At 54.1% G+C, this 23,298-nt stretch overlaps 2 protein-coding genes across 3 annotated transcripts; both read right to left on the bottom strand.

Moving 5' to 3' along the window:
• Positions 1–1,392: 1,392 nt before the first annotated feature.
• LOC130833942 (interferon regulatory factor 4-like) lies at positions 1,393–10,814 on the bottom strand. Its single transcript, XM_057704062.1, has 8 exons — positions 10,584–10,814; positions 5,131–5,320; positions 4,731–4,831; positions 3,800–3,911; positions 3,615–3,680; positions 2,492–2,863; positions 1,753–1,871; positions 1,393–1,509 (listed from the first exon to the last, which is right to left on the bottom strand). The coding sequence occupies exons 1-8, from the start codon at positions 10,812–10,814 to the stop codon at positions 1,393–1,395; spliced, it is 1,308 nt and encodes a 435-aa protein (XP_057560045.1).
• Positions 10,815–13,436: 2,622 nt separating this feature from the next.
• Positions 13,437–22,582, bottom strand: DUSP15 (dual specificity phosphatase 15). 2 transcript variants are annotated; one of them, XM_057702394.1, is made up of 7 exons: positions 22,221–22,582; positions 21,461–21,494; positions 19,703–19,785; positions 17,598–17,647; positions 16,542–16,616; positions 15,218–15,389; positions 13,437–14,367 (listed from the first exon to the last, which is right to left on the bottom strand). In XM_057702394.1, exons 1-7 carry the CDS (start codon positions 22,239–22,241, stop codon positions 14,095–14,097), a joined length of 708 nt encoding a protein of 235 aa, XP_057558377.1. In that variant the 5' UTR covers positions 22,242–22,582; the 3' UTR covers positions 13,437–14,094. The 2 variants fall into 2 exon arrangements, with proteins under 2 accessions (XP_057558377.1, XP_057558378.1); XM_057702395.1 differs by having other exon boundaries at positions 22,507–22,518.
• Between the last annotated feature and the right edge of the window lie 716 nt (positions 22,583–23,298).

The raw sequence follows: 23,298 nt of genomic DNA, 5'->3' as shown, positions 1-23,298 counted from the left end.
AGCTAAGCAACTTGCCTGACGTGGCACAGCTAATTAATGACAAAGCTGTGATTTCAACCCAGATTCTCTAACTCCTTGACACTACTCCTTCTGTGAGGGGCAGGGGTAGAGGACAGTCACTGGGCCCCCACTGGAAAACAGGCTGTGACCTCCCCCCCACCAAGAAAATAGGGATCATGTTTTGCTCTATCCCCGGTGTCCAGCATCTGCCTGGAACACAGTAGGTGCTCAATAAACATTTGTTGAATGAATTTTTAAAACTGTGATTCAACTGACCTGCCCTTTGTTGAATCATACAGGTTTCCCTTCATAAAAGTGGCTTATTAATGTATTACTAAAAGATTTATTACATTGCTATCTGTAAGAGAATTCCTATAAATGAAGTTAGAAATCAGAAAAGGTAAAAGGTCGGATATCTGGGGTAGAAAACAGTGACTTTACTGACAAGGCAGGGTCACTGCCTTCATGGCGGAGGGGCTTCCCTCCCAATTCTCAAGGACTCCCTACAACTTACAGTTTGCAAAGATTGATGGGGCTTGGGGAGGGGCTGGACTCCTGGCTCCCACTTTGGCTTCTGTCCTAGACCTGACTCAGTTTCTCCAAAGACAGTAGCGACTGCTGGTGGTGGTTCAGTGGTTAGCATTCAAAGCCCCAGGTTCCGGCCAAGTCCTCTGTTTTGGGACCCCCTCCCCTCACTGCTCCCCACCCCCTCCAAAAGAAGAGAGACTTGTGGCAGGTGGAAGGAGGGTCTGGAAACTCAGAGACCCTCAGAGGTGGGGCAATTCTGTTACTGGTTGGGCTTCAATATAAACCATGCCGAGGATCTAATTATTGGTAAACTCAAGCTTTTTTTTTTTTTTTTGGGCAGCACATTGGAGCTTGCGAAATCTTAGTTTCCTGAGCCGGGAACCTAGGCCCCCAGCAGTGGAAGCACAGAGTCCTAACCACTGAACTACCAGGGAACTCCCAGTAAGCTCAGCTTTAAGCAAACCTTATAATAGATCAATTGCAGGTAAGGTCTGCTTTAGGTAAGGTCTGCTTTAGGCATGTCTGGCTCTTAACAAAGAGATGAAGTCTCCTTTCTGCCCTAATTGCTATTTCTGGAACCTCAGGGTGGAGTCTGGTTTCCAAGCCTGACGCCCCAGGCCCAGCTGCCAGGCTGTGCTTACGCAGAGCCTGGTTCCCGGTTCCAGGGGCTCCATCTCAGTGGCTGAGAGGTTGATGGCCTTGACTGGCTTCCGCAGTCTCAGCCTACCTGGGCGGTGGGTGCAGCGAGACCTAAAGTTCCCTGGCTCAGTTGAGGCAGGGCTGGGGTGGGATCTGCACCCTTTGGGGGGCTGCTTTACAGGATATGGGAGGAGGAAGCAGCCGCTCAGGGCTGGCTCAGCGGTGTCAGCAGGTGAGTGACGCTGTCCGGGTGCGGGGCTGGCAACCGGCCACGCAGGAGCTTCGAGGCCGGCTATGGAGCTTCGCGTGTAGGAGGAGCTTCCGCGCGAAGACTGGCTCCACCTGCGGGGTGGGGGTGGGGCAATAAACCAACCCGCTCCGTCATCCATTCTCTTTGTTTGGGGGAGGGGGGGGAGTGACAGCCCTAGTGACAGCCCCGCTCCATATGCATTTTACACGCAAGGTCTTCCAGATCAGAGGGTTCTACAGCAGGTCAGGGGCAGAGCTGGGACTGGAAGGAGCAGTGAGAGGCCTTTCGGAGGGGCCAGGGGGTATGGTTCTCCGCTGGAGTGGGAGGTGACTCACATGGGCCATAATAAGCCGCTCCTCAGGCTGGTCCGGGGGCCCGGGATACTCCTCGCCAAAGCACAGTCGGATCTGGTACTCGGGCTCAGGGCGACCATCCTGCAGGTGGGCTCGCAGTTCTACGGGCACAGAGACTGTGGGGTCTGGGCCCAGACGGGGCGTCCCACCTGGTGCCCACCTTGTGCTCACATCCCACGCCCACGTCCTGTAAGCCCACATCCCCATGGTGTGCGCATGCCCTCTGCCCACTTCCACGTCCCTACACCTGCCTCATGTCCCACGTCTGCTCCCATTTTTAGTTCTCGTGGCCCGCGCCTCGTGCCCTATGCTCACCATCACGTCTTTATGCCCACCCCATGCCCACTGCCACTCACCTATGCCTATCTTGTGCCCTGTGCCCCCGATGCCCACCCTATGCTTAACGCCCTATGACAACACGTGCCCAAGTCCTATGCTTAGGTCCCACACTCAGTGCCCCAAGCCTGCCGCTTGCCTACACCTCCCATATGCCTATGTCCATATCTGTGTCCAGCCCTGCCGACGCCCGTATTCGTTCCCACTCCCCGTGCTTCTGCGTTATGTCCTTTGTTTCCATGCCCATCCCCTGCCCAGCATCCTCAAGTCCATCCCCGCGCCCACATCTCGTGAGCCCACTGTCCTCTGTCCGCGTTCCTTTGCCGACCCCTGTGCCCGGCCACTCTGCCCCGCGCCGCCAGTGGCCCCGCTGTCGCACTCTTACCCGCGAGGAAACGGCGCGTGTCGAGCAGCTGGCAGGTGCGCTCGCGCTCCAGTTTGTTGGGCCGCGCGCGGTGCGGGGCGAGCTGGCCGTGCCAGTACACGCGGCCCTGGCACAGGCGCTTGGCGAAGACGCCCTCGGGCGCCACCCATAGCAGCACGCCCCGCTCCAGGTGGGGCAGCAGGCGCCGCAGCACGCGGGCGCCGGGTGGGGGCTCCGGGAAACGAACATGCGCGACGCGCGGCGGCGGCCCCAGCAGGCGCTCGGCGGCGGCGGCGGCTGCGCGCGGGCTCAGGCTGCAGCCCTCGGCCGCGCGCGCTGTGGCTTCGCGCACCAGCTCCGCGCCGTAGAAGAGCCGCACGTGCAGCCAGCAATCTGCAGGAAAGGGAGGCGGCACGCGCCGGGCGTTGGCGGCGCCGGCTCCCCCTCTCCCCACAACAGGGCAGGGGACCCAGAGAATTTTTGACACTCCCTCCCGTTAAGTGATGATAATAATTCTACCAGTAGTGGTGCTGGTGGTAAATAATAGCAGCTTCCAGCATAAACGAACTGGTAGTTGAGCTTCAAAAGCATAAGGTCTGAGGCCATCGCTACAATGGAGGCATGACACTGACGCCCTCCCAGCCCCAATTTCTGGGATTCTAGGAGCTTCTTCCCAGCAAATATTTTAATGCTGGTAGAAATAATAATAATAATAATAATAATAGTGGTAATAATGGCAACGACAACAAAACAGCAGCCTCCCGTATGAAGAGCTAGCACTATATGCAATGGTTAGGGCTGTGGGCTCTGCAGCCAGGTCCTTGGATTCTAACCTCTCACTGCCACTTAGGAGCTGTGATCTGTTAGTCACTTTCCCAGGGTTACGAACTGTGTGACCTTGGGCAAGACTTCTGTGTCTGGTTTCTGCATCTGTAAAATGGGGAGAATGGCAGTATCTATCTCACAGGGCTGTGGGGAGACTTAGGATGCCTGGGATAAACTAAGTCCTCAACAAATGTTAGCTGTTGTTAACTGGAGTCTGGGCTGGGTGCTATGGGTGGGAGATAGAGGCTATTCGGCCCCAACCCTAGGCCCTCCCCAGTTCTGCACAGTAGTCAGAGGAGAGGGCCTTCAGATTCCTTACCAGTGTTGCTGAAGTCCTCATAGAGCCAGGAGCACCAGGGGTGAGTGGGATCCTGCGCCTGGTACCCTGCGGAAGGAGGGGAAATGGTAAGGCCTCGCCTCACCCTGGGTCCCTCGGCCCCTAGATCAAGGTGCTGGAAGAGGCTGGAAAGGAGGCAGGGGTGGGTGAGGAGACCCAGTCCTTACTGTGGTCAGCCAAAGGGCCTGGGAGCAGGGCAGCTGGTGGCAGGGAGCCCTGCTGGGCCAGCCTGCGGGGCTGCTCCTTGTCCTTATCCTCTGTGACTAATCCAGAGTGATCCTGAGCATCGGGAGAAAGGGTCGTGAGGTTGAAAGAGGATACCTGTGGGGTACAGAAGTTCCCAGACAGTCTGCATTGGGGCAGAGGGAGGTCTGGGCAGACTGAATGCCAGCTCAGGTTGATAGGGACTTTGAGGTTTACCCCATAGAGTTCAATAGAGAGCTGATGGGGTTTTGGGAGGTGATGGGGTCAGAGGTGAAGCTCATTGTGATAGGGAGAGAAAAGTGCGAGGAGTGAGTGAGGAGATGGGTGATAGAGATGGGGGGACAGAGAAATGGAGTGGGGGCACGAGGGACAGTGGAATGAACCAGGCTAATGGGGAGGTGGGGGCACAGCAATGAACTGTAGACAAAGGGGAAGAGGTGATGGGGTGGAGTAAAAGTGTTACAGACAGTGATGGAGATAGAGATGATAGGGGTGTTGGCAATAATGACAGAGGTAGAGGTGATGAAGGTGAAGGGAATAGCAGTGATGGAACTGGATCTGATGGGATGAGTGGGGACAGAGTGATGGACCCATGATGACAGGGGAGAGGGGGTAAAATGGGAGAATATAGGGTTGATGCAGACAGAGTGATGGAGGTAAAGATGGTGGAGATGATGGGACAGAAATGATGGAATCGAGGAGAACAGAAGGAAGGAGCTGAAAATGATGGCAGACATGGAGTAGAGGTAGGAACTAGAGCTGATGGATGGGGACAGTGATGGGCAGGAGCTGATGGAGGGGATGAGATGAATGCGCTGGAGATTATAGAGTGGGCGGTATGGGTGCGAGGTGACGGGGCCGGCAAGGCTGCAGGGCCTGGGAGGACACACTGACCTGCTTTTCTGTCCTGCAGGCCAGCTCTGTCACTTCTCCAGGGGGCTCCCGCTGGCTCTGGAGAATGCCCTCCTCTTTACGGGGAGCACAAGCTCTGGTAACTGGATGGACCAGGAAACAGTCTGTGGTTTCCTGGGCCCCAAGGGGAACCCCCTCAACCTTGTCCCAGACAAGAGTACCCCAGCTCACTGCATGATCTCAGCCAAGACCCACCTCTCTCTGGGCCTCAATTTCCTCCTTTTCGAATGGGGAGATAAACTGTAAGGGTCCTTCTGTGTTTACCAGCCCATGAGTTTAAACGCATTAACTCCACCATTTCCCATTTTACAGATGGGCAGAGTGAGGTCCTTATTGCCCAGAGAGCCATCCTCAGCTGCTACCTCCAGGGGCAGGATGGTACCTGGGCTATGGGCACCATCAGACACGAGCCGGTAGACCTTGTAGGGATTGGAGATGTCCAGCTGGCTGCGCTCATGCACCTCACAGAAGTCAGCACTCTTGTTGAGGGCACAGCGGAGCCGCGTCTTCCAGGTGGAGGGGTCCTCCTTGTCGATGCCCTCTAGGTGCTTGCCCTTGTATATGGCCCAGGCCTGGGGATGAGCAGGGGCATTGGGGGAGGAACAGCGTGGGAGAGGGGGATGGTGCTGTGAAAAGGGATGAGGGCTGCCTTGCCTCCCACCCTTCTCTCTCCCTCTGTCCCTCGGCCCTCCATCCTTCCCTCTCTTCCTCCCCCCCTCCATCCAACACATATTCCTTGAGCTCCTGCTATATGCCAGGCCCAAGTTAGGAACTGAATGGGGAACAAGACAGACATGGTTCTTGTTCTCAAGGAACTCAAGTCTAATGGGAGAAGGCAGCCACAAATAGCTGAAAGGAAATAACTATATTCCAAATTATGGATTGTGATAAATAAAAATAATATGATGGGATATAAAATGATGGCAGTGATTTGCTGTCTGGAGAGCCATGAAACTAAATCCCTACCTATTGCCACATACAAAGTGGACTCCAGATGATTAAAAAACCAAGAGTAAGAGATAAAACTGTAAAATTAATAGGAGATAATGTAGGAGAAAATCTCCTAGGGGCAGAGAATGCTTCTTAAACAAAATTTTGAAAGCATGAACCATAAGGCAAAAAATTTGCAATGTCTGAAATCAGCAAGGGGCTAAGATCTAGAACATACAGGAACTTCTGCAAATCAATAAGAAACAGAGAGCATCCCCTAAGGAAAAAATTCTTATCAAAGGACAAGACTGGGTGGTTTACAGAAGAGGAAACCAGAAGCCCATGAGTACAGGAGAAGGTACTGAAACTCATTAGTGCCAGAGAAATGCAAATACAAGTATGAGATATCACCTGCAAGCTTACAAAATTTAGCCAGCTGGATACGCCAGGAGCTGGTTGGGATGTGGACATTGTTGGTGGGTGTGGAATGGGGGCAGAGTTTCTGGAAGGTAATCAGGCATGCCTAGTCCAATTAAGTATAAGCATACCCTGTGAGCAGAAATTCCAATTCCAAAGGAATTCTCACAGAGGCTCATGAGGGGACCAGGGCAAACAGATCCACTGCAGCATTATTTGTGGTCTGGAAAGCAATCTTGTGTCCATCCCTGGGAAAGTAGATGGGGGTGTGCGTGTAATAGATGCCTACTATAGAGTCTATGCAGCATCTAGAAACAAATTAGATGGACAACAAAAATAGATCTTCAGGGCTTCCCTGGTAGCACAGTGTTTAAGAATCCGCCTGCCAATGCAGGGGACACAGGTTGGAGCCCTGGTCCAGGAAGATCACACATGCTGCAGAGCAACTAAGCCTGTGCACCACAACTACTGAGCCTGCATTTTAGAGCCTGCGAGGCACATCTATTGAGCCCACGTGCCACAATTACTGAAGTCTGCATGCCTAGAGCCCATGCTTCGCAGCAAGAGATGCCACAGCAATGAGAAGCCTGTTCAGTGCAACGAAGAGTAGCCCCCGCTCCCCGCAACTAGAGGAAGCCCGCATGAAGCAACGAAGACCCAACGCAGCCAATAAATAAATAAGAAATTTTAAAAAAAAGAATAGACCTTCAGAGCATGACCCTGAGTGAAATGAAAGTAAGACACAGGATGAGATCTACAACACAATATGATGTATACAGGGTAAGAATACACATAAAACAGCAGTGCCCTCTTTGCAAGAAAATATGCAAACCAAAAATACTCATTAAACACATTAGGATGACTGTTGTGGTAGAGGGGCTAAATAAATAAGTTAAAAATGTGAGGGACTGCTTTAGAGAGGGTGATCAGAAAATGCCTCTTGGAGGAAGTGGCATTTGGGCGGAAGTCTGATTGAAAAGAAGGATGGAGTCAGACAAAGAGCTGGGGGAAGGCTGTTCTAGGTAGAGGGAACAGCAAGTGAAAAGGTCCTGGGGTGGGGTAGATTCAAGGAAGGCCAGTGTGGCAGAGCAGAGTAGTCAGAGGGGATGACAGTAGGAGATGTCTTGCTTGCGCTGATCACACTCAGGAATGGGGGGAGGGGGTTATTTAACTGATAAATCACAAACAGTCATTGCTCGCAGAGATCCCAGGTTTAGTGGGACACCAGACAGAAAAGCCACAGTTCCTATGTTGGTGCCGCTTGCCAGTGGTGAGACCTTTAAGGCTTGATTTTGTTGTCTGTAAGCTGTGCCAATAATACCTAACCTCACACGGTTGTGGTGGGTGTAAGATGAGTGGTCTATGTACCATGCTTAGCACAGCACCTGGCACAGAGTCAGTGTTTATTTATTACCGTATTTACTCATTATATTAAGGATGCTCTAACTCAAAGGTAACCTGGGCTCAAGGCACAGGGTACTATCACCACGATGAGAGAGGGATCTTTGGGGACACTGCTGCACCCTCAAACACTTAGAGTGGGGCCTGGCACACAGGAGGTGCTCAATAAATATCTGTGGAATGAATCAAACTAGGCTTCAAAGTTTGAGTAGGAAGTTGCCAGGTAACGTTCCTGGCAGGGGGAAGAGCTTGAGCAAAGGCATGGCAGGGCATGGTGCACTCAGGGGACAGTGAGTAGCCTGGTGTAACTGGAGCTGATGTGTGTGTCTGAGGGTATGTGTACAGTTGATTCTTGTTATTCGTGGTAGCTGCGTTCCATAAAATTTACACAAACACTGAGTCAGTGAACACTGAACCATAGCTCCTAAGGGAAATACAAGGCTAGGTTCCTGGGAGCCTCTGGTCACCCCATTTTCATCAACTGGTCAATATGTAACCTTGTTCTATGTGTGTTTCTGTTAAAGGACACCTTACTTAATATAAACTGTTGATTCATTAACAGTGAACTCACGGCCAACAACGCTGTAACTCACGTCTGAAAGAAACTTATCTTACACACATAGTTTCTCCAAAAGTCACGTCACAGCCTGCCTGTGCTCAGGAATACTGACAGCACTTCAGCGCTGTGTAAGCTTGGGGGCCATTTTAAACAGTGAAATCACCAATGAAAAGAACAAAAACATTAAAAATATGGCACTAAAGATTGTCTGCAAAAGGACACCTGTTCACAGTAGAAGAGCTGAAACTAGAGTTACCTTGTTCAACCTCAGCTGGGAACATGCATGCGGATGACTCAATTTTTTTTTTTTTTTTTTTTTTGCCATTCTGTGCATGTCTGTGAATGGCTGCAAAAGTGCCTCAAATATCGATTTTGGGATTACACCTAATTTTAGCGAGTAAGAGAATCTGTAAATATGGAATCTGTGAATAATAAGGATCAACTGTATGTGGTGGAGGAAAGGGGAAGAGGAATTAAGGAAGAGGACAGATTGAAGCTGGATCATGAATGTCCTCGAAGGCCAAGCCTTATCCCGTGGGCTTTGAGGCACCAGGAGGGTGTGAAGCTAGGGAGTCACGTGTGTGTCAGTGGCGGGTTGAGGGATGGGTCAAAGCATCCCCAAAGAGGGACATGGAGGGTCAGTCCTCAGAATCTCCCACTTATGAACAGCACATAGCCTTAAGCGGCAGGCCAGGTAACCACCTGTTCAACATTTATTGAACTACTTCTGTGGGCCAGACACTGTGTTCAGGGTCACCACCCATAGGCAGCTGGAGGAGGCAGACTCATACAAGGCACTTATAATTCATAGGGAAAGTTGTTCAATGGAAGAAGCAGAAGGAATCGTGGATAACTTGGGAGAAGCACTGAGTTAGAGCTTTATAAATGCATTAAGCAAATTAATGCATCAGTGTAGGCTTGTCTTCAGTAGGAGATGTTTAAGCTGAGCATGATGGGAGTTGGCCAGTGAAGGTGAAGAAGAGACGGTGTTCCAGGCAGGGGGAATGGAATGTACGAAGGTCTCATGGTGACAAAGACATGAAGCATATGGAAACTGAAAGAACTGTCTGGCCAGGTGTAAAGCTGGGGAGGGAGTGGAGAGAGATGAACAGAGGCCAAGGATGAGCAGTTTATGCAGGGCTTTGAGGTCTTGGTAAGGAGTTGGGACTTTATCATAAGAGCAACAAGAAGCCATGGAAGGATTCTGAGCAGGGGAGTGCCAAGGCAAGGTTTACATTTAGAAAGATCCCTCTGGAGGACTGAGGGGAGAGCTGAGGGACGAGAAAGCAGGGCACTCCGTTGTACTGGTGAGAGACGGTGGGAATGGGTCCATGTATATGGATGAAAGAGCAGTTCTACAGGAAGAGCCAAAGGCCTTACAAATGGATGAGAATGAGATTGCAGGAGAGGGGAGCAGCCAGGGTTCAGGTGCCTGGCTCTGGGGTTTGGGGAGCAATCAATGCCATCTTTCAATTTCGCCACCGTCTTCAATTTCAACACAGACGTTTGTAGGAGGGAGCTGATGAGTGCGGTATTGAGGAGGTGCTGAGTTTGAGAGGTCTGGGGCCACTAGACTAGCAGGCCCCCTCCGAGCTTGGAGGGGAGGCTGGGAACTGTTGGGCTCCACCCTGAGGCTGCGGAAGGGGAGAGTGGGATGTGGGGAGGGAAGCCCAGGAGTGAGCGCTGAGAGCCCCCAAAGAGGAGGAGAGGTGATGCAGGCTGAGAAGCAGGGGTCAGGAAGGCAGGAGGAAAATAGGTTGGTGCGGGGTGGGGACACAGATTCTGGAAACCAAATGAGACTGTTTCAAGAAGCAGGGAGGGTTCACTAGACGCAGACCCACCCAGGGGTCCAAGAAGATGACAGTGATGGCATCCTTCAATTTGGCAATTAGAGACATTAGCAGGAGGGAGAGAAGCCAGACTGTGGGGGGAGGAGAAGCTTGGGGGATATGGGTGAGGGAGCTGATGTCCAGAAAGCCCTTTCTAGGTGCTTCACCCTGTGAAAAGAGAGGGGAGGCCAGAGAAGCCGGAGCTGGAGGCGGCTGTGCTGTTTGGGATGGTGGCGGTGGCCTGGGACGTGGTTGGTTGCTTATTGCTCATGGGAGAGAGTCCAGAGTTTAAATCTTGATGGGAAAGAGCCAGTTTGGAGGAAGTTAATGGTGTCCAAGGAAAGGGAGGGCATCCCTGGAGGAAGTCCCTGAGAAGGGCTGGTGTTGGGAAGCACAGAAAATGTCCCAAGGCTGCTGGGGTTAACAGTTTAGGGGTGGGAAGTGGAGGGAATTTCCATCGGTGGCGGTGCCATCTAATTTCGTCATGGGGGGGGGCGGGGGAGAGGTCCCCTGAGAGATGGGGATGGTGCAGGTCATGCAGTCCTTGCGGATTCTCTTTTAAGAGGGTGCAAGAGGGTTTTCCATGGATAAAGAACTCTGCCCTCAACCTAGAGACAACTGAGGTTAAGGGCTGAGGTGTGGCCCGAAGTGACAGCGCATCGGTCGGTTCCGGGTAAGCCCCGTCCCCCGCCCCCTTACCCTGAAGAGCGCCGCGTCCTGCTGCGCCTGGTAGCCCTGCCTGGCTGCGTGCTTCCAGGGGATGCGGAAGAGGGTCTTGCCCGCGTCCTCCCAGCGCAGCCCCGCGTAGCGTCCGCTCTCGATCTGCGCCACCAGCCAGTCGCGGAGGCGCAGGGGACCCCCGGCCCCCGCCATGGGTCGCCTGCTGTCAGGGACCTTCCATGCGTCCCTCCGCCAGGGGTCGCCGGCCATCGGGGACGCAGTGCTCCGGGGACCAGGTCTGGGGCGCGCGGCGGCCGGACCCCAGCGCGACAGGGGATCGCGGGGGCCACCTGGACGGCGCGCGGTGGCGGCGAAAGCGAAAGTCTGGGCGGGAGGTTTCGCTTTCCCTTCTGCTCCCCGGAGGCCCTGTCGCCCCTCCCCGTGTCGCCTGGTCTGGAGGGCGTCGGTCCTCACCTAGAGGGCAGCTAGAGGCACCGTGGGTTGCCAACACCCACTGAAGGGTACGGGGTGGGGTAGCCGGGTTCTGCTCATCCCTGGAGGGGGGCCCGACGGGCACCCAGAGGCGTCCCTTGCACCATCCCTGCACCTGTTTTCTGCTCTTCCCAGCCTACCGGAAACTAAGCCTCTTTCCAGGACCTGGACTGCAGAGGTGGAAAAAGCATAGTGCTTCTCTAACTCCCAGCAGAATTGGGAGGCAGAGGCTGGTTTAAAATGCACACTCCTGGCCTCCATCTCAGGCCTGCAGAATCAGGTTTTCTGGGGAAGACGTCCGGGAACGTGCATTTTAAACAAGTTCCCCCATGGCCTGATCCAGGTGGTTCATGGGTCACCCTTGGAGAAATAGTTCCTTAAATGCTGGGAGTCCCCTTCTCCTGACTGCCCACCACGATGTGGGGTCTGGCTGAAGCCTTTCCTGCAGTGTCTCAGTTGGTTCTCACAACAGCATGTGAAATGAGTATAATTACCTATTTTGTTGTTAAGACTGTGGTCACAGAGCTAGTGCCTGTGGGAGTCAGAATCTGAACCCGGGACTCTCTGCCCCCAGAGTCCAGGAGCCTAAACAGTGCCCCACACTTGCCTCCCTACAGCTGCACCTGGAGTTTATGGATTCCTGGTGGGGTCTATGACTCCCCCTCCCAACAACAAAAAAAAAGGAAGCAATTTTTCAACTCTACACATTTTTCTAGGATTTGTATCTTTCATTAAACTGTCAAAGGGGGATTGTCACATCAAAGAGGTCAGGTAGCTCAGAGTGCTCCACCCTGGCTGTGTACCTGGGGAAACTGTAGCTCTGAGAGGGAGAAACCACCCCTCACTGCAGGGAGCACCGAGCTGGATGGCCAGCCAGTGTTGACCAGAGGCTGGCGGTACCAGAGGCTGGCAGCACCAGAGGCTGGGAGCACCGCCCCTCATGTGCACCTGCCAGGGGCCTTTCTTCATGCTCCACCCTCTGTCTTCATATGGCAGCAGCCACCCAGTTCTGACACTTCTACAGTCACAGCCAGGATTCAAACTCAGAACTGCAGGGCTCCGACGACGGGGCACAAAGAATTCCATGTGATTAAATACAAGAGTAATAATTACATTTAAGCAGGAGTCTTGATTGTGTCAAATCTCTTCATTTTTTCTGGGGGCGGGGCAGAGTCATAGGAAGGAGGAAGATGGGGTCCCCATCCGGCCAGACTGCCTGGATTCAAATCCAGCCCCACCACTTACTAGCTGACCACCTTGGGTACCAACCTCAGTTTCTTCATCTGTTAAATAGCAATGCCTACTTCACAGGGTTGCGTGGGGACTCGATGGGATGCAGGTAAAGTGTCTGGCACATTGCTTGGCCCATAGTGAGTGCTCAGTAAGCAGTACTGTTATTCCTATTATTGAGCCAGAGTGTGGTGAAAGCAACAATGGGGGGCAGGGGGAAGCATCACGAAGGACCTGGAGCATCAGATCAAGGGGTTTTGTTTTGTCCTAGAGATGATAGGGATGGAGGTTTTTAAATAGGGAGAGACACCAGCAAAACAGAAAGATGTTTTAAACCCAGTGGATGGTGGCACCACTAACCAGCCAGGAGGACCACAGGCTCTCTGCACTCTGGTGAGTCCTGCCACCTTGCTCTTTGCACATCTGTCCTACCTCAGGGACTCTTCACATACTGTATCCTCTGCCTGGAAAGCTTCCCTCCACGTAGCAAAACAGTTCCCTCCCTCACTACTGGATTTATTTTTTCTTTTGTTTATCTGTTAATCTAGTGTCTATCCTACCCCAGTGTCAGCAACATGAACTTGTGTTGCATGAACGCAGGGGAAGAGGTTGGGCAGCAGGGGAAGGTTATTTCATCCATCCTCCCACCCCCAACACTGGAATCTGGGCCTCCCTCACAGCCCTGGATGCAGTGCTTGGTGCAAAATAAGAACCCCCATACAGGTGATTATTAGATTATAGAGATTTCAAATCCCTCTTAACTCTAAGATAATTTTAGTTTAGGAAAAACCAGCTCTGGTGACCCCTGTTCATCCTGAGTCAGTCTGCTGTTCCATTGGGCTGCCCTGAGACCCTCCTTCAACAGCAGCTCCGCTGGCCTTTAAATTCTAGGTGGGAAGGGCCATTCCCACTAGCTGGGGGTGGATCCTCCTCGCCAAAAACCTTCAAGAGCAGAAGAAGCTGCTTAACAACCGTCATGGGACACAGACTGTCTAGGTTCAAACCCAGTCTCTCCTACTCTAGCTGTGTGTCCTTGGACAAGCTGCCTGACCTCTCTGAGCCTCACTTTCCTTCTCGAGGGTTAAATGAGCTCATTCAAGTAAAAAGTCACGCATGAGGGAGGCACTGCTATTACACCTTTACTTGCTAGGATTTGTGGCTAGGGGAAAGAAGGGAGCTGGGGAGGAAGGGGAGGGGGCTCAGGGAGGAGGACAGGGCCTCAGCCAGGGGGAAAGGGGTTCAGAGAGAAGGAGGAGCTGGGGGTCTTTTCAGGAGACCAGGGCTCCAGGGAGAGATAGGTTCAAGGGTCAGGGAAGTGGAATTCAGCCCTGCAGACTGCAGTTCACAGAGGGTGGCAGGCTCCTCAGGCCCTAGGGGATGCAAACCCCCTCCCATGCCTGTTTCGTGCAGGCTCGGGCCCCTGGCAGAGTCCTGCAGCCCCACCTTTGCTCAATGACTGGGAGGTGATCAGACAGGCAGCTTCTGTGTCTCTTTAATATCCTCCAGGCCCATCCAACACCCCCCTCCCACCCACTCCCACTCCCGTGGCCTTTAATGGGGGGGCCCGGGGGCACCCTCCCCCAGCCCAAGGACTAAGGCACCAGGTGGCTGCAGCAGGCCGGCCCAGACACAGAGCCACACACACAGATGGAGGACACACTGACTGCGGACGCAGACAAGCAAGGCGGGAAGAGGGGCAGCGGCAGGGATCAGGCGGCCGCGGGGCTCCCAGAGGCTCTGGGCGCGTCCTGAAGGCCGTGGAAGGCCCAGACAATCGCCGAAGGGGACCAGTCGGGAGGCCGAGGGGCGCCACGGCGGGGCAGGATCCTCACTTGCTGCCTTTGCGGGACAGACACCGCGGGAGGCAAGAGAAAGTCTGCTTGACGCGCGCCAGCAGCGGCAGCGGCCGGTGGGCTTCCCGGGGCGACCGCGGCACCAGGCGCTGCAAGGTCCCCTCGGAGGCCGAGGAGTTGGGCGCGGGGGAAGCGGCCGCGCTCGCAGAGCCCTGCCGGCAGCGCTTGCACAGAGGCAGCAGCGCGCGCACCTCCTCCTCGTCGCGGAAAGGGCTCTCCCCGAAGCGTTCCTCCAGCTGCCGGCGAAGCTGCGGTGGGGGGGGAGGCGGGGTCGGTGCCCGGCCGCCAGCTGGGTCCCCTCCCCGGTCCTCAGAGCTTCCGCTCTTCGACTTTCCCACACCTCGTTAAGCCCCTCCCCTTCCTGAGCATCCTCTTAGCTTCCCCTCTGGGTCTCCATCCTTCTCAGTGAGCCCCCCCACCCCGAATCCCTTCCCTCTCCCTGAATCCCCTTCCCCTTTGACGCTCCATCTTCCAGACCTACTAAAGTGACCCCCCCCCCAACTGCACAGTGGGGACCACATTAACTCCTCCCTACCCTGCATAACAACTCCACTCATGCAAGCCCTCTTCCTTGCCTGCCTCTTTCCTAATGCAGCCTTGCTGACAAGTCTCTGGGCACCAGCCCGCCTTCCTGCATTGGCTGCTTCCCCCCCCACGCCCATCTCTTGTTTGGCAGGGGGGCGGTGTGGCTCAGTCCCTGACATCTCCATGTGCCATCTGCCCAGTGGGCATAAGAGAAGGAACTGCTTTGGCCTCATCAAGGACCCAGGAGTGGAGTAAGGACTGGACATTTTCCCCCTAAGGAGCCAAATGCTCAAATGCCTTCAGGTTGCAAACAGGCAAAGCAGGCAGTGCTGTGACCTGGCCAGATTGAAGGGTCCATAATCTGGCCCACAGCCACTCAAATCCTAAACTAAAAAGGAAAAGAAAACATCTGACTGTCCAAACAAAACACACCTAGGGGCTACATTAGCTCAAGAGTCACGAGTTCAAGACCCCAGAAAAATCTTCTGCCAGGTCTGAAGCACAGGCTTAATTCTTTCCAGTCAGTGCCCAGCTCAAGTAAGAAGAGTCTCCCATCCCTGCCCCAGCCCCTACCTTCCGGGAACTGCCCCAGCCAAACTCTTCAAGCTGCTGCCTAAAGCCTGGGTTTGGGTTGGCGATGGGCCGGGTGGCCTTGATGGCTTCAAGCACGTCTCGCCAGCTCAGCCCCGTCACAGTCATCACATATGCAGTCACGATGGTGGTGCTTCGGGAGATGCCTGCAAAGCTGGGACATCCCACCTCAAGGCTTCAGGTAAGGCCCAGTCTCCTCCATGTTCCCCAGGCACCCCATCCCTACTTCAGCTCTCCCACCCTTGCCTCCTGAGCTCCAACCAGAAGGAACCTGCCAGGACCTGTCTTCCCACATCCAAGCCTTTGCCTATGCTGTTCCCTCTGCCTGGTATTCACCTACATCAAAGGCCTAAGTGAAACATCACTTCACTCAATCATTCAACACACGGTTCCTGATCATCTGTGGTTTTTCAGGTACTGGGCATATAGTGGGGAATAAAACAGACACGGTCTCTGCCATCCTGGGGTTTATAATACAGTCGGGGGAGACAGACACTAACCAGGGAGACAATTTCAGGTGGTGATAACTGCTCTGAAGATGAGTGCAGGGGCTAGGAGATTGTATAGGAAGAGGTATTCATCTAGTAGAAGTGATGTGGAGGATTAGGGAAGGGGTTCTCAAGGAAGCCACATCAAGCTGAATCCTGAAAGATGGGTAAGGATTGTCAAGAATGTTCTGGGTGGTGTACAAAGACCACGTGGGTGGGATCCTGGCAGACTTGAAGAACGGGGAGATGGCCAGTGCAGCTGGAGTAAGGAAAGGAGGGAGAGATGGGGACAGACAGGCTGGAGGAGCAGTCCCTATGGCTGGAGTTCAGGCAGAGCTACCCTGAGCCAGGCATAGTGAGAAGTTATGGGATGAATGAAATCAACAGGGCCAGGGGCCCCTGGGAAAACTCAGGGGTCCCATCTCCCAGCCTAGGGTTCCTCACTGCCCTGTACTATTGCCTCAAAGGCTAGAGGGGAGGAGAAGGAGCCAGAACGACTGGAGGATGCTGGGCTATCTGCCTGACCTCACCTATTCCTCCCAATAGCCCGCCAGGTCAACATTCTTTTTCTCACTTTACAGATGAGAACATTGAGTCTCATAGAAACAGTTATCTGGCCACAGCCACACAGCTGGTAAGAGACAGAGCCTTGATCTGAATCCTCCATCAGCTGTCAGACGAATGGTGGACTGTCAGGCATGGTGACAGGCTGCAGAAGATCCATCACAGGCTCTGCATTCCCCACTGGATGAGGGCTGTTCAGCATGGAGGACAGCCACTCACTCCTCCCCCCACTCCCCACTCCCCTCTTAACTCACCAGTGCACAAGGCAGTTTCCCCCATTGAGGCGGCAACAGTGGATGAAGTTGATACATTCTTTGAAGTGCTTTTTGCTAGAGAAGAAAGCAATAAGGTACGGAGCACTGGGGGGGGCAGGTCTCCTAGGAGTTGCCCCCCTCCCCATCTCTGGGATGGCAAGTGACAAAGAGCCCTGGGTCCTCAGGTCAGCCAGCACGTGCAGTGAATAGGGGCCAATACTGTAGTACAGGTGAAGGCTGTATGAAGCAATATGGTGGCATTTCAAGCGGTGACAGAGGCCAGTGATGGCAGAGCCCACCAGAGAGGCAGGAGCACCTCTCCAGTGGGTCCTGTGGATCCTATTTTCATGGAGGGTTTATCTTGACCTTTCAAGGAAATGGGTGGGAGGAGTCCCATCCCTCTGGGGTCTGCAGTCAGAGCACCTGAGGACAATAATGGCCAGCAACGGGGTTGGGAGCAAGATTCCCAAGGGGCAGGAGTGTCTGTCTGGGTCCCTCCCAGGCTGGGCGACCCTACTGCTAATAACTTAAAACAAAAATCCTGCTTTTGAGTCCCCATTCCATTCCAGGCCCTGTCCTAGATCCTCGACCTGTGCCATCTGACCTTGCACAGCCTCCCTGATGCTGATGGCCCTCCACCCCCCACACACCCATTTTCTCTCTCAGAGAGGGGAAGTGATTTGTCCAAGGTCACACAGCACGTAAATGGCAAAGCCTGGCCCAAACCCAGATGCCTTAACTCCAAGGCCAGGAATAGGCTGAGTCTTGACCCTTTCAACTCCACTGGGGCGTCTGAGCCTGAGGGACAGGGTGCTTTCTCCATTTCATAGCTGAAGAGACTGAGCTCTGGGAGGTTAAGGCTTGGCCAGGGGCAGAGGCAAGGACGTGGCTGAGACAGAGTCAAAGTGGTCTGGGAGACCACCTGTGCTGGGGTCCCCAGGACAGCTTTGTGGCCTGAGTCCTCTCTGTCCTCCCTCAGACCATCTCTCACCCTCCCTCCTCCCACCACAGGAAGCAGCTGTCTGTCCATCTGTCAGCCCGCCCAGAGGGACTTACATGGGTACCTCAGGGGAGTCAGCCACTGAGATGCGAAGGTAGGTTATGTCCTGCAAGTACAAAACACACATGGGCAGTGGGGGGCCCGTGCCTGCACCCCAACCCTGGCCTGGGCCTCCCAAGCACCTTGAGACCCTAAGCCAGTTCCTGCCCCTCTCTGGGCCACTGTTGTCTTCTCTGTCCAAAGAGGGTAGACACCTTCTCTGAGGGCCTCCCAGGTCTGACCATCTGTGATTCCAGAACCTTCTGAGAAGACAGTATCCTAACTCCATAGGTGACTTGGGCATCAGGATTTGCCAGAAAGGATCCAGGGACCTTTTATTTAATAGCTGGGAAAGGGCTACTTAAAGTGACTCCCCTCCACAAGAGGGTTACAAAATTACACAGTAAGAAGGACAAAGCAGATTTATTATCTTTAAAAGAAACAAAAACTATGAAGATAAGCTTTTAGTTCATGAATTGTGGTTATAAAACTATGTATTAATTATTAAAATAATCAAGGAATAAATTGTTAGTAATTTCTCCAACAAACTTGCTACGACATCCTTCACTTTATGCCTAACCTTCACACAAGATCTTAAAGATGAGTTCTGCCCACATTTCAAGAATCACTTTTCTCAGGGACCTCTCTTAGTCCTTCGATATTCAAGTGGCTCTTTTCAAGGGCCTGGCCCGCCTCCAGCCAGTGACTAAGGGACCCTCTGGCCAGGTCCTCATCAGTTAGTGGCTTTGTGTGAGATTCCAGCCCTTCTCTATAACTCACTCTCCCCAAGGTCACATGAGCCTGCATCTTTTGCAAGGTTTGCAATTTCACTTTGCAACACATTTGGCCTTGGGTTTGCAGGGCATTATCAAACCCTGACTGGTAAATTCACCAATGGATGGGGAGGGAGACGCTTGTGAGAAGAGCGGAGGGCTGCCACAGCAGGGACTCATTTAGCCAGCAGTCATTTCGTTAGTAAATACAGTCACGCCTAGACAACCTTCCCCAGGCACTCTAGTGACTGCAAACTCCAAATACTCCGAAACAAGCCTGCCCTATAAAGCAAAATCAGACTCCCTTGACCTGGAAATTTCTTCTTCGAATGACACTGAGAACCACAGATTATTGGAGGTTGCTTTTGGAGACCACCAAATCTGACACATGGGGAAACTAAGGCCCAGAGAAGGGGAGGACCCTGCCCAAGGTCAAGGGCAAATCTGTGACAGAATCCAGTCTGGATATCAGATCTCCAGAGCCCCTTCCCACCCTCAGTTCTTTCTCTTCAGTGTGACCCAGACTCTAACAGATAAGGAAGAAGGGGCTCTGTTTATCGGTTAAGAATATGATTAACTTTGTTTTTATATCAGCTGTAATTTGTTAAGCACCTATTATGTGGCTCTCAACAGCCCAGTGAGGAAGGTACTGTTATAAAATTCCCCTTTTCCAGATCAGGCAACTGAGGTCTAGAGAAGTGAAGTCCTGTGCCCAAGGTTACAGAGAGAATGTGGTGAAGAAGTGAACTCAGACCTCCTGGCTCCAGCACATGTGGTCTGGATTTCCTACTTCTCTACCCTAGGTCATAAAACCCTCACCTCGTCTTTTCCAGGAATTGATAATACCAGCACCAATCCTCCCAGTGGGGGCCATGCTGTACAGTGTGCAAAGCATCTTCACCATCTCACAGCCCCCTGGGGGCAGATAGGGCTGAGGGATCAGAGGTCCAGACAGGTGAAATCATAGTCCCAGGTCACAAGCGAGACACAGAGCCCAGAATCATCTGTTTGGAGCCATCTATTCATTCAGACCATGGGAAGCCCCTGTGGAGTTTCAGTGTAAGGCCTCTGGGGTCAGATATCCTGTGTTCAAATTCCTGCTCCTTAGCTTCCTGGATATGTGACCTTGGACAGGTTACTTTACCTCTCTGGTCCTCAGTTGCCAAAGAGGGAACAAATAGGGATGCTAATGTAAAAGAGGCCAATTTTTAACCAAATGAGTTAGCATGGGTCAGGAAGGCCCATGGGCCAATGTAGGACAAATAATAGGTACCTGATAAATGGGTGCTGTGGGGTCTGAAGCCCCCTTCCCCACCTATGTGCAGCCCCGGGATGGGGTTAAGGAGTACCTGCAGCAGTGGCTGGGGTGACTCATGAATGGAGATGATGTGTGTGATCTTATTCCGGCCTAGCTGATCCGTGTCTTTGGCATCTGAAAGAAACAGGATGCTTGAGCCAGTGTGGCAGGTGTGACTTATATGTTCCGATGGCCAAGTGAGGCAGGAGCTCACTGCCCAGCTCTCCTCCTCATCCCTCCCTCTCCACCTTGGCCCACCCTCTGCCAGCTCCCTGATCCTTCACCAGCTCTTACTCCCGGCATGACAGGTCCTGCTACACCCCTAAGCTTCAGTCTTGCCACTGGGGCACCCACAGTATAGTAGCTCCCCAGCCTTGCCCCTACTGTTCTTCCCACCACAAACACCCTTCTCTGGCATAACCTTCACCAGGCAATTCTACTTCTAGGAATCTTGGCTACAGAAGGGTTAAATCGTACAGAAAGCTGTGTGTAGAAGACGATGTTCTCTGCAGTGCTGCTTATGACCATAAACACGTCAGAAATAGGTAAAAGTGGGGACAACCCACAAGGGGAGTGGATACATAACGGTATGTTCATACTTGAATACTGTGCAGCCATTAAAAAGATTTCTATGCGCTGATATGCAAGGAAGTCCACAACATACGAGGGTGACTCAAAAATTATCCGCACTCTGGTTGTATTGAAACTTCTATAAATTCTACAGCCAGAGTGTCGATAATTTTTGACTCACCCTCGTATTGTTACATGGGAAACAGGTTATAGAACAGCATGCAGAACAGGCCTCCACTTTTGTTTTAAATATTATATCTGTATCTACAAAGGTACATGAAAATGACCCAGGGCTATATCCCCCACGGCTATCAGTAGCCATCTCAAGTGGCTGGATTTCCGGTGCCTGCAGACCTTTTATAATCAAAGTAAATAATACTCGATCTCCACATGCCCACTTCCTCATTCACCACGTGTACTGCAAGTTTCCTATGTGCAGCCTTGCCGGGGCATGGCGTTGTGGGGTCATGTTCTTGGCCCCTGCCTTTATGCGCCTACACACTTAAAGAGGATTCAGACCTTACTTACCATATAGTCAGAAGCTGATGTGGTGTGAGCTGCTGAGGGAGCTCCCGGGGAAGAAGGGACCAGGGTTTAGGAGAGTGGAGCCCCTAAGCTCAGAGTGGGACAGGAGAGGATGGGGAAAGCTCTGTCCCAGTGCAGATGCTCCTCCCTCCCTGAAGCTTTCTGTGACTCCACAGATGGAAGTGACTTTTCCTGCCTCGGGTCTCCTAAGCTCCGGACCAGCCTGTCTCTTAGCACAGGCCTGGGACAGGCGGAGTGCGGTGGCCTTGGGACAGAGTGGGCAGTGCTCACCAGTGAAGTTTCTGACTTAGAGTCCAGTCTCTAGAGACCTCACTGAGGAGGAGGTTGTGCAGGGAAGTGTTTCCAGCTTCCCAGCTAGAAGCAACACTTCCAAACAGACCTCAACCCAGAACCTCAGGGCTGGAAAAACCCTTAGAGGCAAGGGTGGACCTTGTGCTGAGGGAGAGGCTGAGGCTCAGAGCAGGCGCAGGCTTGCCCGGTGTCCAGTGTTCTGAGCCCTTTGCACTGGGGCTGCTCCTCCACCCATGTCCCCCTTAGTCCCTGAGTTCTTTCCCCTCCCAGCCTGGCATTGCTTCCCTGCCCCCAGCCCCATTCCTGAGCGTGTCCGGGGTGCGTGGGCCACAGCATGAATGGTGGACACAGGCCTGGGACAGGGAGCATGCCACGGCCTTGGGACAGAGTGCGCAGTGCTCACCAATGAAGTTTCCGAGGTAGAGTCCAGGAAGTACCTACAGGAGAGACAGGCCAAATCAGCTGGGTAGGGGTGCATGCAGCCCCTCTCAGTCCCCTGAAAGGCGTCCGGCCCTCAGGATTCAGGGAGCGATCGCCTCCCTCATGTGGGCCTGGACGCTCTGTGCGTGGGGTCTGGGGAGGACAGCAGGGGACACCAAGCGAGGCCAGCGTGGGTAGGGGGAGAGGACAGAGGAGGGAGGGGCACAAAAACCTAGGGGAAGAGGGTGGGAGGAGCGCAGGGGAGGGGGGCAAAGGGAGAGGTGGACTTGCCAGGGTAGGTGGTGGGGAATTCTGCGGAGGAGGCGGGGCAAGGCTGGGCAGGTGGGGGGTCAGGGAGGCATGGGGGGTCGGGTGGGGAAGGGTGGGGAAGGATGGAGAAACAGCATTAGAGAGAGAGTCCGGGGAGACAGAGACAAGGGAGACAGAGACACATGGAGACAGAGAAAGAGACTCAGGAAGAGACAGAGTCTGGGGGTGACAGAGAGCCACAGAAAGAGACGGCAAGAATACAGAGTCACAGAAACAGGCAGAGACAGAGACAGAGACACAGAGAGGCAGAGGCAGGGAGAGATACAGCCCCAGAGAGCCAGACAGAGAAGTAGGATCTCAGAGTCCCAGGGAGAGAGAGAAACAGACACACAGCCTCAGCCAGAGCCAGAAGGTCAGAGGCGGGCGCCCGGTGGGGGCGGCCAGGTGCGGGCTGCGCCATCCCGGCCCCCTACCTTGGTCATGCCATTCCCCATGATCCCGGGGGCGGGGATCCGGGCGCACCCCCAGCTCGCCACCCGCTGAGCGCAAGGCTTACAGCTGCCCTGACGGCCCGGGCCCGGCGCCTGCAGCCTGGCGGGGACCGGGGGGCCTGGCGTCCGCAGCTCGGCCCAGCCCAGCCCAGCTGCCGCCGCCGCCGCCGCCGCCGCCGCCCGCCGACCCCCAGCCAGGGAGGGAAATGCTGGAGCCGCCGCTGCCGCCGCCGCCGCCGCCGCCACCGCCGCTGCAGGCTCCTCCTACCCCCTCGGTCATGTGGGCCGCCCCCCCACCCGTGGGTCGCGGCGGGGGGCTGGACAAAGCCCCAGTGTGCCGGGCCCGGGGCCCGCGGGACAACGGCAGCTTGTTGGGGCCGCGTGGGGCCTCCACCTCCGGAGGTGGGGGCGGGGGCGCTCCCCCCACCCTGGCACTGTCAGGCGCGGGCGGGGCGGGGGTGGGGGCGGAGAGAGCCCCCAGCCGCGGGCTCAGAGACTCGGATCCCAGTGCCGGCTCTTCCGGGCCCTCCCTGCGGGCCCTGGGGCAAAACGCCTAGCTCAATCGGCCACCCTTTTCTAGCAGAAACGTGATGGAGGCTGGACTTTGATCGCTAGGGGTCCTCTGATCTTAGGGAAAAGTGTGTTCTTTCCCTTTGTACATCCCCCTGCCCCGCTCCCCCTGCAGGCATCCTACCAGCCAACCTTCCGCCTCCCCCACTCATGTAGCCAGTCTGTCCTCCCATCCTCCACTCCATCCAGTCACTGTTCCGTCTGTCCATTCATCCAGCCATCCTCCCATCTCTTCCTCCCATATACTTTGGCCTCTAAGAATGGTCATCCGGGCCAGCTCTGCTGGGACCAGGCATAACTCTACTTAGGGGTCCCAATAAATCAGAGGTACATGTGAGGAGAGGGACATGAGTGAGGGTTGCAGTCACCTGGATCCCTTGGAGTAAAGGAGATTACAACAGGATGTAGTTAGAGGCAAGAGTCTTGGAAGGCGAGTCTGGAGACCAAGGTTCCAGATCCTATTCATTCACCTCTGACCTGCGCAGTGACC

This window comes from Hippopotamus amphibius, chromosome 12 (assembly GCF_030028045.1).
Source record: "Hippopotamus amphibius kiboko isolate mHipAmp2 chromosome 12, mHipAmp2.hap2, whole genome shotgun sequence".
Lineage (NCBI taxonomy): Eukaryota > Metazoa > Chordata > Mammalia > Artiodactyla > Hippopotamidae > Hippopotamus > Hippopotamus amphibius.
The sequence above is the reverse complement of the archived record's forward strand: the minus strand, read 5'-3'. Positions and strand labels throughout refer to the sequence as shown.

Excerpts from the sequence above, each read along its gene's own strand:
- DUSP15 (XM_057702394.1), bottom strand. The coding sequence starts at position 22,241 with ATGGGGAATGGCATGACCAAG. Across the intron at positions 16,617-17,597 it reads GACTCCCCTGAGGTACCCAT|CAAAAAGCACTTCAAAGAAT; the intron begins GTAAGTCCCTCT and ends TTTCTTCTCTAG. Across the intron at positions 14,368-15,217 it reads GCTGGGGCAGTTCCCGGAAG|CTTCGCCGGCAGCTGGAGGA; the intron begins GTAGGGGCTGGG and ends CCCCCACCGCAG.
- LOC130833942 (XM_057704062.1), bottom strand. The coding sequence starts at position 10,814 with ATGGCCGGCGACCCCTGGCGGAGGGACGCATGGAAGGTCCCTGACAGC. Across the intron at positions 3,912-4,730 it reads CCTGCAGGACAGAAAAGCAG|GATCACTCTGGATTAGTCAC; the intron begins GTCAGTGTGTCC and ends CCCGATGCTCAG. Across the intron at positions 3,681-3,799 it reads AGGCCCTTTGGCTGACCACA|GGTACCAGGCGCAGGATCCC; the intron begins GTAAGGACTGGG and ends CTCCTTCCGCAG.